This window comes from Mugil cephalus, chromosome 7, assembly GCF_022458985.1.
Source record: "Mugil cephalus isolate CIBA_MC_2020 chromosome 7, CIBA_Mcephalus_1.1, whole genome shotgun sequence".
Taxonomy (NCBI): domain Eukaryota; kingdom Metazoa; phylum Chordata; class Actinopteri; order Mugiliformes; family Mugilidae; genus Mugil; species Mugil cephalus.
Genome location: NC_061776.1, coordinates 22,031,212 through 22,045,020, shown reverse-complemented (window position 1 = coordinate 22,045,020; position 13,809 = coordinate 22,031,212). Strand labels below are relative to the sequence as shown.

General features: G+C 45.7%; 1 protein-coding gene across 4 annotated transcripts in view; it reads right to left on the bottom strand.

The window, feature by feature from the left end:
* Nucleotides 1-13,809, bottom strand: part of tnk2b (tyrosine kinase, non-receptor, 2b) — a 55,449-nt gene that overhangs the window by 20,381 nt on the left and 21,259 nt on the right. The window contains exon 3 of one of the 4 annotated variants that reach the window (XM_047589632.1): nucleotides 10,370-11,065. The exons of 1 other annotated variant lie outside the window; for it this stretch is intronic. In XM_047589632.1, the coding sequence (XP_047445588.1) occupies nucleotides 10,370-10,450 (81 nt within the window). In that variant the 5' untranslated portion in view covers nucleotides 10,451-11,065. Of the gene's footprint in view, nucleotides 1-2,047; nucleotides 2,599-10,369; nucleotides 11,066-13,809 lie in introns of those variants that run through there. 2 more of the 4 variants (XM_047589631.1, XM_047589634.1) reach the window with 2 other exon arrangements.

Genomic DNA, 13,809 nt, shown 5'->3' with positions numbered 1-13,809 from the left:
ATGTGAGCTCTGACAGGCTTTAATCTACTGGGAGGGCTCAGTCCCCAATGGTTATGCCAGATGTGAGTATCCTGCTGCAAATTCATTCCAATAACCCACAAAGGCGGGGACGGCCGACAACTTTTTGCACCACCCAAATGTGCAGCTCTGACCGTCTGAGTCAGCGCACTTGTTTTGGCTCAAATTCACACTGTGAGAACGTTCTTTGATGCTAGGTTGAAAAAGAAATCCTCGTCTTTATTGGAAGCAAAAACTAGGAAGGTAGTGCTGTCAAACAAATAAACCGCAGATAAACTAACAAAATAACCTGCAAAGTTTGGATCCATTGTGGAGAGATCCAGGGTGAAGTTCCGGTTGTGCCTGTGGTTTTAGGATTAACTACAGCTGCAGTCATATGAATCCAACTCAATATTTTGCATTGTGCTGCATCATGACTAACTCTTACCCGAGAAAGATGATCCAACAGCCTGATTGGCCAGTCCACTACAGCATACCATGTGGCATGTTTAAGCTGAGCTGCAGTTCCAACTAAGTGTTTAAAGGTCCAGTGTGTAGGATACTACAAATGTAATGTAGTATTCATAGTTATGTTTTTTGTAGGGTTAGGGCATGATCGCCCGAAAATAGTAGCTATGATGTTTCGGTTTGCTTCGCTTGTAGTGAGCCACCCTCCTAAACAGAGCCCACCACATAGTGTGGCTGCACTCAGCTGTAGTTATTTCTTATTTCTTATTTCTGGCTGCCAACTTAGGTTCACCTACATGCTTGGAAAGTGAAGCTACTAAATAGTCACTGGACCATTAAAGCAAAGGGATTCCCTATTAACATTCAAACAAACCGTCTTGCATTTAGGAAGAGTAGATCTCCCTACTGTATATGGAATATACGCCACCACCCACTACACCCACTATCCACCACAATGCAGCTCCAAGTCTGAGCTGCCCTGGCAGTCAGCACGTAAGTGTTATTTCTCAGCACGGTGCCAAAGACGCCAGTCAGCTTCCTTCTGGGCCTCTTTCCATGACAGTGTCATATCTGAAGCATGAGGGGTCAAAATAAAGGTGTTAAAGCCTTATATTCACCATATAATCATCACATAACCTTACATGGGTATGGAAACATGCAGCAGACGGTGCGTGCTGTAGTTTGCGAGACTGGCAGAGCATCGACATAAGTCGTCATACAAAGGTGGAAAGAAAAGGGCACAAAATTATCGGCACATCACACAATTGGAGGAAAAAAACAGTGAACTGTTCTTCCTTCTTTGGTAGATACTGTCATATGTTAAACTTTTACATCACTCGAATGGGCTTGAGTTGGAATTGGATTAAGAGGAAAACACTGTGGACTGTGGAGATGTGAGGCTGACAGGAGGAATGCTGTGTTCCAACCATTAGGCGTGACTTGTGGCAGGAGTCTGTGGAATCCAACTGGGGCCAGAAGTCCAGTATTGGGTCTCGCATTTCTAAAATCAAATTAACACGACACGCCGGAGAGCTCGCTGCTAAAAAATAGGGCAAAAATAACCAGAAACAAAAACAGAGACAGATCAAGTGTGACGCAGAGAGGAGAGGGAATTTAGATGCAGAGGAACAACATGATGTCCCTGCTGAGAAATACTTCTGGCCTGAACTCATTCCTCATGGAGGTGGTGACTTGCATACACGCACAGTCGCACACACACACACACACACACACACACACACACACACACACACACACACACACACACACACACACACCCTGGCCAAAACCATGTCCTGTATCAGATCTGCTCTGCTCTAACATCCTGCTGCAATAACAACAAGCCTCCCAGAGGAGAGCCTCAGTCCAGATGGCGAGTCCACACATACACAGTGACAGACCACTGACTCCACCATACTATATCCATCATTCATTTAATCTAATGCCTGGATTAACCACATGACTTTAGTTACAACGATCTGTGTGACATTACCAAAGAATGAAATCCTTCATTGGACAAGGACTCTCCCTTGTCCAATGAAGGATGTGATTCTTTGGTAACAATCCAGAAGACCAGACTTACTCGATATACGTGAAAGTGTGCCAGGAAGGGAAATGTCTTTTTCAGCTTGTCAAAGCGTCGCATCTTGAAGTCCTTCTTCTGGATGAGTGTCGGTGCAAATAATGTGCATGCACGTTTAAATGGTCAGCGGAGGCTCCTGCTGCTGCTGCTGCTGCTGCTGCTTGTCCTTTAAACCATTACCAGAGCCGCAGTACTCCCGGTTTGATGTTCCAAGTCTCAGAGGGAATTCCAAGAAGCGCGCACACTCTTTGGATCCAGACCCAAAGCCCCGAACCAGAGAGGGGGAAGGAAAACTTCCTGCAACCCTGCACGCAAATCTACAACATTCCATGGCGGGGCAATCCTCCTGTAAGCCCCTTCTATAGCTTCAGCTCCCTCAACAAGTCAAAGAGGCATTTGTGAAGCACCAAAGTGTGCCAATGAGGACTCAAAGGGTTTCTATAGTATGATTTTAAAAAAGGCTCTAGAATGATTAAGAGCTTCTGTCTGCAGCAGAGAGATTCCAGTTGTAGCCTCTGCCCAGTCCAGCCATGTGTCCTCCACATACAGCTATGAGCCAGTGATCCAAACTTGCAGAACTTCACAAATAAGTCACTCCTCCTTCCTCCCTTCCTTTCACAGCCCCCTCTCCCTCTCTCTCTCTCTCTCTCACACACACACACACACACACACACACAGGCTCACTCTCTCTATTTTGCTCTCTGTCTCTCAGCTTTAGCATGTGCAGCTACTGTCTATTTGCTTTTCCATCCCTCCATCGAGCATGGGACTAAAAATAGGAGCGACTTCTCCCCGATTCAATCGCCCGGCAGTCGGGCAGGCAGCACAAGCATGTGTCGGGTTTCACATTTTAGGGTGCAACAAGATGTGTGTTTGGGTGGTTCCAGATCAACAGCGTGCTTGTTTAGAGGTCGCACGTGTTCTTGAGCTTGGTGCTGATTGTTTAGAAGTTCTATATCAGGGTCACGGCAGTGATATCTTCTTCTCCAGCCCTACTCCTCTCCTGCAGCACGTACCCCCTTATGCTACCTCTTCTTGCAGATCTTCTCTGCCCCTCGATCTTGCTGTCCTCCCCCGTTGCCCCCCCCCCATGCAAGCAGTAAGACAGTGCATGCAGTGCAGAGCAGTGCGTGGTGCAGAGGACAGAGGCTTCATGGTATTCAGCCCGGAGGAGCATTTGATCCAGGGCCAAAGGGTCACATTCAACCGCAGGATGGGGAACTTGTTTCCTGTGATGCAACCCCCCCCCCCTCACCCAAACACATACGCACATACGCACACACACACACACACACACACACACACACACACACACACACACACACACACACACACAGATAAACACTACCGCCACACTACTACTCCTTCCTCTCGTCCTTCCATCCTCCCTAATATTTTAACCTGCTCATTGGTAGATGAATTTCAGCTCCATTTCACTAAATAACTAGTCTAGGAGATAAGTTATTTCTGTGAAGTGATTCATCATGTATAAAATATATTTTCTCTTTTATAATTTCTTGCAAAACATTGATAAAAATCTTTTCACGTCAAAGGATTTTTTTTATTTGACATTTGCTACAATCACTTCTAGTAACAACCATGGAAATATCTATGTAAGGTTGCTTAAAGCAACATAATGCACTTTACCTACTTGACATTAAACAGCTTCACAATCACTTTGATGGTACACTGATTTGTAAAAGAGAGAATTGCACCACTGTTGTTCTGTTGAAAGCCTGTTCTTTCTCTTGCACTATGTAATTTGGTCAGTCAAGTGCAACCTTGCATGATAAGTGTGCGTTGCTTTATGGCGCTGCGTCACCAACAATGGGCGTCCAAATAGCGACAGAAGGAGCGAGCTCGTTGTTCTCAGCGCCAGAGCCGGAGAGCCCAAGAGGACCTTTACTCAGGAGGCTAAGAAGATCCAAAAAAAGAATAACTGAGCAAAAGGTCAGCAGAGATTTAGCTGCTGGCTTCACACCTGACAGACACGGCTCCGCTCAACCTGTTATAAAAGCATTAATTAAACTAAGTAAAGGGAGAGACTAGCAGCGGTGTTAATGAATGTTAATGAAATTCAGCAAGTTGAAACAAAAAAGATGGTGATCCTGATGCCTTTCAACTAGACGCCAGTGATGGTAACTGGCACACTAGTACACTATCAATATGTTTATGTTGTTTTGTTTGACCTGGAAACATTTGAATTGGGAAATATACAACAGCATTACTCAGCTACAAATTAATGGACAACACGTAAACTGCTTTATTTATTAGCAGGACTTAAGTTGCCTGTTGCACTGGAAGGTTTCCATATTAATGCGATTTTATTTTGTTGCATGAGTATTTGTACCCTCCACTCTTCTAACTTAAGAGCACTGGAATCCTGTTGTTACCCCACGCGGCCACAGAAGGCACTGTAGCCACTGCTCGGCAAAAGTTGAGGGAAAAAACTTCAAGCACAAACCATAAATAAGAAAAACTGATCACATTATTTAATGTTTGTCTCTATCCAGTACAGTATAGCATTCTTTTTTAAAGTAGGATCCCCGATTTTACAAAAATAGGTAGCAAATGTCTGACTAATAACTCAAGTTAAAGATTAAACACAAGCTAAATATATATTATTTTAAGAGCCGCCCAGGCAACAACCTCACTGCAATCAACGCCTCCACTCCTCGTCTTTTCTGTCTTTTACCGGTGTGACGTGAAGCTCCTGCTGTCACCATTTTTCACGTCCATTACTTCATTCATTAATCCTTCTCAATCCCTTCTCCTTCGCTCTGCTCCCAGTCCTCCCTTCCTCTTGCCCACTCCCCTTCCCCGAGGGTCCGTCCAAACCATTGCATTTTCTTCTTTATTTGGTGCTGCCTTTTATTTCCTGCCCGTAATCCTCTAAAAATGTTATCTCTCTTCCACCCTGCCGACTATAAACAAACCCTTACCAGCTGCCTTTCAGACCATCAGTAGGAGCACACCCTCAGTCAAGTTCCACTGCATTGTTCCTTGGAAGTTAAACCATCAGTCTGTGCAGCATATTCCTTGGCTGTTCTCTTTTTTCAAACAGTTCTCTCTCTGTTATTTAATGTCACTCTCTTGTGCTTTTAATTAGGACGTATGTGTTTACTAGAGGAAGGAAGGAAGGTGAGCAGACGGTGGAGTTATGGAGAGGAAGGGAGAAGAAACAACTAAATGGGAGTGTCTGACTTTAATCAAAGGCAGCGCAGCACACCACGGGTTGCGTGGTACGGCCTTGTTTATTAGTTTGTTGGTGAGTTAGTCTGTGCCTACGTGCTTCCATTCACAACAAAGTTTATTTACTTTTTTTGGGTCAGGTTTATGTGCTTTGCTTACATTTTATCCATTTGCCTCTTTTGTGTTTTTGTGCCTCAAACCATCTCAGGACTCTGGTTGCCTCTTCAAAGCTCCAGTGGTGCTGGGAGGCACCGTCCAATCGTGTTTGGAGACACTTTTTGGTTCCATTTTTTTTCTCTGCCCCCAATATTTCCTGTCCTGTTCGGTCTGACAAGTGGAAGAACATGCTTCTCGCATGGAAGCACAAAATTACAACTCGCTGAAAGCCGCAATTAACAATAATGTCTAAGGGTAAGGAACAAGAGCAGTGCATAGACACTACACCTTCAACCACCTGAAGTACATATGATTAATGAAAACACAAAATATCTATAGCATGAACTACCGGATCAGATGATTTCTGCCCCATCACCCTAATATGAGAAGGCACAGCCTTTAAAGTCAATGCTCCTAAAGTGGATGGACGACGATCTGCTGAAAACGAGGAGAAGGTAAAGTAGAATGATTAGTACAAAGATGCATATTTAGAGTTGAAGAGGGACATCTTTACTACTGCTACCTAGGTGAGTAATGTTCGTCCTTTGCTTCAATCACATTGCCTTTGTACAGATTTGATTCTCTAGTGCTGTGTTAAGCAACTTGTGAATGAGACGTCCAAGTTAACCACATGTGAAGAAAGGGTTTCAAGGGTCACAAGGTGCCATTAACAATTCCTAGAAGATCTCTTCTTAAAGCCCAGTTGGGAAACATGCTTAGAGACGAAATAGGCCACAGTTGAGTTTGCCTTAGCGCTATGACAGAAAGGAGAGTAATGTTAGCTTAGGGACAGTTACATAATTCACTCAGAAACAGATTTTAAAATAGCCAACATTCCTTAAAATCAGCCATTGGATAAGAAGCCAGTGACGGATTCTTTAACTAATACCTAGTTGTAAAAACCTGAAAGAAAAACTACCCTGGCTCAAAAACGAATATCCAGGAGACAGGCGGCTAAATCTCAGCTACGTGTGTAGCCAAGTTTCATCAGCAGCTGACGGTAAAGAAGCCGAACCAGGCAACACTATTATGTCCCATCGGACAGATCATTCAAAAAGCAAGAAGAACAAGAGGAAATGTGGTGACAGCTGAGGGTACGTTCAGTGAAAGGAGAAGCTGAATGAGAGTGTGGTCAAATATCCGAGTTCCACTGATGCTTAGTAGTTTTAAATCGGTGGAAGGAATGTGTCACAGTACCGTCAGCTGCTTCCTCACTAAGGGGATTAGAGCAATACGATTAATGGTCAGTAAGTCAATGTGCAGCTCTGCCATAACACCACCAGGTGGCACCAAATCTTAACATGGGGATATAAGTGAATCCCCATTAACAACATTTATTGTATGGTATCAAATTTCACGTTAAAACACACACTACACAAGCCAGAAGATCAATGCATCAAGTTTTCATCTATTGTAGTGTTTCACATTTAATAATTTCTTCTTTTTTCTTTTTGCAATTTATTAATGATGACACCGACTGTGAACTGTGCCTCTTTCTCAATGTGTACAGGTTGAGACTTTGTTCACCATAGCCATTTAAAAGGTAAAGTGTGGGCATAAAGTTGGATGTATTGTTAGTTATGAGTTTAGCTCTTTCGGGCTGCCTTTATTTCAGTCATTCATCATCAGGGCTTCATTTCAATGCCATTCTTTGAGGTGCTGCAGTGATAGAGTAGTTAGTCATTAAAACAAATTATGTCACAGCACGTTATTTAACAAAGTGTTGAATGTCAGGGAGAGTCAGACTTTGGTAATAAAGTTTGCCAACTGAATTGAATTTATTTTCATTTGTGATTTTGTTAACTATCATCTGATAAAGGAGAGTGTGACTGTATTTACTCCACACCGTATTTTAAGAGACGAATATCAACATCCACTCAAAACCTGGATACAAATGTACTGTGGTCAGTGTTTATGTCTGTTTCATAGTTTCTGATGTTCTCAATTTAATGAATTGCTTCCCGAGAACACTGAAATGTGGGTAAATAAAACAACTTATTTTGCCTGATTTAGTTTCACCCCAGCATTTAGGCAGTCTAAGCTGCTCCTGCTGCTTCTCTCTGGCCTTCGTCTCCCCCTCTCTCGCACAGAGAGTAGTTTGAACTGGAATATCAAAGGATGCGAATACTGTGAACTGACATCAATATAGCGGTTTGATGGCTAATAACATTACGAAAAACAAAGTACTACAGGAGGTCTGCATTCTGTCCACAACACACACACGATTCTGTAACACGATGCTCAGTGTACACACACACACAGGCATGCAGAGGCATGCGCTCACATCGGCTGGATTCACACAGACGTACAGTGCCGGGCATTAAGCTAGCTTAGTGGCTGCCAGAGTATTTCTAAAATAAGTTGCAACCTTTTGGTGACAAAACATCGATCTGCGGTTTGGTGATGAATGGCTAAAACCAACGAGGCAGAGTGAAGGGCTAAAAAACAAGCTTCATTAATCCCTCTTAAAACTGTGCAAGCAAAATACAATCCACACACGCAGAGATGGTGTCTCTGACGGAGGCCTGCAAGCACAGGCAGACAAAGAGAAATGCGTCATTCCTGATCTCACAGATAGTAACCATCTGCCAAAGTCTGCCTTTTACCTTCTCCTTAAATCCCATCACCGTCCCAGCACCTCATCATTCCCAGAGTTGGGAGAGGAGACGCATCATGACACAGTGGGCGTTAACGTGAGGGAGAACCAACTGTGGGAATGAAAGAGCCCTGGATGCAAACGGGCTGGTCGAAGGCCAGCGCGGCAGCATGTGTGTTGCCTTTTGTCCGCTGCAGTTGTTTTGGTAGCTTTGCTTAACATCCATAATGCCAAAACAACCCCCACAGGACACCACATCATAATGTCGTCTGGACCCCTCCTTAGCAATCCCTCCTTTGATCCCGTAAAGCTGGTTAAGAGGGTGCTAGGAGGGTACTAGGAAAAATGGTGGTCAAACATCATGAGCGACATGCTGCACACGGGCCACAAATCTAGCACAGCATGCTTCAGTGACATAGATGGAAAATATTTAATCTTCCTACTCTAAAGTATAGCAGATGTACAGCAATACAGTTGGATGATACCAATTCAGCATTTGCAGACATAACCCACTAATCCCCTGTTTCCTCCACAGGGGGAAAGCATATCTGCAACAGAGCTGTTTAAGGGATAAAATAGTTGCTTGCAAAAACAAATGTGTTAGTATTTAAAAGGAGTTTGTCTCCACTACTACAGTGAGTATTGTCTTCGTTTTCTGTCTGAACCCGTGCTGTTCTCTTTCCTTCGTTTAGTCCCTCCACCCCGATGTCTCATTTCTCCCTTTCATTCTGATGGAGATGAGGCGGCCGTGTGCAGGGTGCTGGGGTCGTGTGCGCCGAGACCAGAAAACCGCTGCATTCAGCACAAAGCTGCAGCTGTAGAAGGAGACTGATCTGATTCAGGCCCCCAGCAACGAGGACAGCTGCAGCGTCCACCGGCTTAACTCTGCAGAACTGGCACACAGAGCCCCCCCCCCCCCCCCCCTCAATCCCCAACACACAGCAAAACATTCACAGCATTTAAACTGTTGCACAGATCTACACATTCATCTATCCTTTTTATATACTCGCTTATCCTCGGCGGGGCCGCAAACTCCACCAAAGACGCGGGGCAGGGTGTCGTTTGAAGCGGTGGGTGCTAGGAGCCAACTCGATCTAAACACGAGCAACTGTAAATTGTAAAAATAATAATATACATTCTATATTCAGGCTTTAAGTGCTTCCGGTAGCCGTCAGTGGACAAAGGAGTGAGCTATGTCTGGGCCAAAGTTAAATATACATACGTACACTTTTTTAGAACTTTTTTTTTTGGATATCTTTTGGGTATAATATCTAGTATGTTTAGTGGCTAAATTACACAAACTCTTAGCACTTGTGTAGTGGCAGGAATAATAAGCAATCAACCGAAGTTAATTGCAATTTCATGATACTATCAGCCAACACACACAATGCATGTGGTAGTCAGACGTCTCATTGGCTCTATTTTCTGTCTCTATTTTCCTGCACTGATTCTACCATTTTTGATAACATTTAAAAAAAAAAAAAGGGTAATGCAGAGGCTTCCCAATCACCTGATGGTATACAATGTGTACCAAAGGTCCATCCAAACCCGAATGAGCGGTCAGGCCCGTCAGTGCACCACCGCATTAGCGAACCGGCGTAGGGGTTTTGCGGAAGAGGTGGGAGGGTATAAAATGTCATACTCCGCCTGTCACCGAGCTCGTTCCACAGCACTTCATCAATGACCTCATGGTTCTGCATTCAATAACTCGGCGGGCCCGGCCTTGTGTGCGTGGGCGAGAAATCTTGTCTGCGGTGTGCATGGGTATGTGGTGGTTGAGGAGGGCGCCGCTGACATGCGAGTGTAAAAAAAATAAAAAAAGAAAGATAGAAAGAAGAGACCGTAGTGTGTGTGGCAGATGAATGAGCGCTCAGGGAAATCCATGATACGCGACTGCGTTTACACGATCCAGCTGGCCTCTTTCTCAGCAGACATCTGACTTGTCATGGTAGGACAAAGCACAGGTGTTACTAATGACAAGGGCTGTGCTGCATTCAAGATTCTCAGTGAGCCCTGACAGCGCGACAATGACTGAACATGGACGAAATCACAGAAGCTAAAGAAGCGAAACGATCTGCAGCCACATTTAATTTCACTGCTAACACCTTTCTCCTGAACAATACGTGATTCCTTGTCTGCCACTTGAGGTGCTGCTGACCCATTACACCGGTATTAATAGGAGGAGCAAAGGTCAGGACTAACTAAAGCTGCTGTGCATTTCACCAATATGGTCTCAACCGATCAGCTTGCACCCTTCTCCTTCGACAGGATTCACTGTACCTCCAAAGATTGCTGTACACCGTTTATTCATCTGCTTGTCTAAAGCTGAGCAGGAGGATTACCAGTACTATATAATCAAGGGAACTGTAGAGGTCTACCTCTTCGTCATCGCTGGGCAGGCGTTGGTAGTCACACTCTGACGTCTCCTGCAGTCTCTGGTACTCTGCCGTCTCCCCCATCGTCACCACCCGGCCGCTACCTGCCCCGGGGCTACGTGTCCTCCGAGTCCTCAAATAGCTACAGCTCCAGTCAGAAAGCAGCCCACGCACTCAGTCAGGCGGCTTGCTTTGAGGTCCACGCTGCCATTAGGAACACAAGGGCGGCATCCTGCGTGCATTCACAGGAAATGTTTGGCATTATTTCACCCGGCTTGGCACAATATTTATCACAGTGCTGCTACCTCTGCTGTCGCTCTTGTCTCATCCAGCGAGGCTACGTTCATTGTCTGCATCAAATGGGTTGAGTCAGCGTTCGTTGAAAACGGCCGGACAACGGGTTTCACATTTTCACGTGGTTAAAACAGACTGAAAATCTATCTGTCTGTCTATCTTCATGGAAACAATTAATCCATCTGGCATGCTGCAGAGCATAAGTCCCAGCAGAATGCACATAGCCTGAGTTCCTGCATTGTTGTCTGCAGACAGGAATCGCTCCTCCTCAGACGAAATATAAAAACACAATCCACTTGTTAGAAGAAGTGCAGCTCGTCCTCGTCACGTGTTCCAGTCCCAAATTGGCGAGTCCAAACTGATTTCCCGGCCGTAGTTGTCCCTTTCTCTGGGCCGTCAGAGTGGCTGCAGTCAGGAAAGAAGGAGTGTTGGCATGATGCAGCCAAGGTGTGGCACAGAAGGTGACAAATCCGTCAGGCTTTATTTGTATCGTCCCATCAACCTCTACCCTCAATCTCTCTCTTGCTCTACCTCCCTCCCCTGTGCTGTCACTGTCTCTCTCTCTCTCTCTCTCTCTCTCTCTCTAACTCTTGGTCGCCCTGCCTTAGTGCTGACGCATGCTCTTCATAGGCAGCGATGCTCCTGTCTCACTCCCAGTCATCAGCTCGGCTAGCTTACCTCCTCTCATTCACCGGCAGGAGTGAAATATCAAGGACAATACCGAGGACAGGCTGCTCATTATCACCTGTTTTATTACATTCCTTCTTTGTGTGTTTCCATTTTTTTTTTTTTTTCCCCTTCACAGCCCTAGAGCAGCTGTCCAGTCGGACTGGCAGATCAGGCGTGATGATGACGACGGCTGAAGCTGGGAGGATTTTTGGCACTGCTCTGTCCTAAATGGACTTCCTGATTGCTCGGCCGAAGCCTAATCCCTTGCTGTTGTTATTGTTTTTCCCCTCCTCTCCTCCTTTCAGCTCCTCGCCCCCTAACCCGCTTCCCAGGCCTCTCCACTTGTTTTTTTTTCGCCCCCCATTTCAGCTCCGGCGCGATGATCTGGTGAGTGGTCGCCTCCTCTATTGCCGTGGCAACGTCAACCCACCCCACCCTCCTCCCGGCTCCTACAGCCCGACAGCCGCAGCGACGCAGTCGGCAGTGGTCCTGATGGACGCAGCCAATGAGGGCGAGGCGGGCCGACGGAGGAGGGAGGGGGCGGAGGGAGGCGAGAGGCGGGGGAGCCCTAATGAGGAGAGTTAATCTTCCCTCTGAGAGGGAGAAAAACATGGCCATGCTGCTTTGTGTGTGTGTTTGTGTGTATGTGTGTGTGTGCCAAAGCACCTCTCCACTACAGGGAGGGCATCCAGGCCATCTGGATGCTTGCTGAGTGGACATCTGGATGGAGGGGAAAATAGAATAAAAGAACAATGTGTGTGTGTGTGTGTGTGTGTGTGTGTGTGTGTGTGTGTGTGTGTGTGTGTGTGTGTCTTTCCCTGGTGTGACTAGCACTACGGCAGTTCAAGCACTGATGTACAAAATTTTGAACACATACATTAAATGACAGCAGCACAGTCGCGCATCTTGTTCTCTTCCCCTTAGTCAATCCCTCTTTATTCTTTCCACTATTTCGTTCTAAACTCTCTTTTTTCGTTTGGCTCCTCTCATTTCTGCCTCCTGCCTCTCCTCCCTCTCTTGGAGTCCATTCCAGTCCCGTTCATGTCCTCGGGCCTGTTATTCGCAGCCCACTGAGCAACATTTGTATTTCTGCTCTCATTCCTCCACGTCTCCTCTGCTCTGCTGCTGGAGCCGGTCCTCCGGAGGGCCCCGGCTGTCACGTTCGCGACAGTGGCGCCGCGAGGAGCACAAAACACGCACGCAACTCCGACCACTCACTCACGCACACATGCAGTGTGTCAACAGCTGTATTCAGGCAAACACAATACACAGCTACACTGCATTTCTGCATGTATTACTGGACATGACATCGTAATATCATCACATTTTATGACAGGATCTGACGGAAAACAACTGAAACACCATAAACAAGCCATGCAGTGAATTCTTACAGGCTGATCCCTCCTTTTTTTGTTCTCCATCTGAGCTTTGTTTTCTTTTGTCTCTGGTGCGTGCCCTTTCAAAATCAATAATCCTTTATTTTGGATCTTCAGAGAGGCACCTTGATCAGATCTTTGGGTGAGCACCTCACTTTGCCAGCATCACCATCACCTCCAACCTCTCTGCTGTCAATTTATTCTTCCGTCCAGTCATGTGTCTGCGCATAAACTGAAAGGACAGTCAGGCGGTATTAGTGTCATCCTTTTCTCTGGACGCGGTTCCATTCCCATGCACGTACGTGTCCTTTGGAAACAATAAAATTACTGAGGAACTTGTCGCGCATCGTGTGCCCATTTGGAGCTACGCCGCCTGTCGCCACGTTCACACGAGCGCCACTGTTCCACGAATAATCAGAATAATAGTCCAATCAGAAGAAAAATGCCTGGCGTTGCCTCAGCTTGAACAGATCTTGATCTGAAGGAATTTTCTTGTGGGATTCAGAGGAGCGGTGCCAACCTTTGGCGACCTAGTCAATAGGAAATGATTGTGACTAACAAGCATGTAAATGCTCGATCTGGCAAGTCCTTAATAAATATTTTGTCAGGTGAAGTTTTAGGAAATAACAGAAACTTGGAGGCAGCAAAGCAACGGTAACGTAAATCCACATATACTGAACAGATTGGAACAATGGATCCACACACCACAAGGCTGGACATATAATTTATCTCTACTGTATGAAATATAAAACAGACCGACGTTTACAGGCGAGAAGATGAGCAGGAGAGACATGGTGGTCAACTGAGGCCGTGATAAGTGGAGCAGCGCTGAGCTGTGGAGTTATGTGGGGTCACTGCTGCCCACCAGCTCCCCCTGATGAAGTTAACACACTCCATTACAGACAGTATGGTAGTGGGGGGGGGCTGGAGGGCAAGAATGGAGAGCATTTTTGATTTTTAAAAATCAGTTAGGGAAGACAGTCAGGGCCTGATGCTGTTCTATAAAGCAGAGCATTGGTTACTAAAAATACAATCCCTACTCCAAAATGCAGACAAACTGGAGTCATAGAAATAATCTAAAAATGTTCCTGCCTCAGAGAGCTG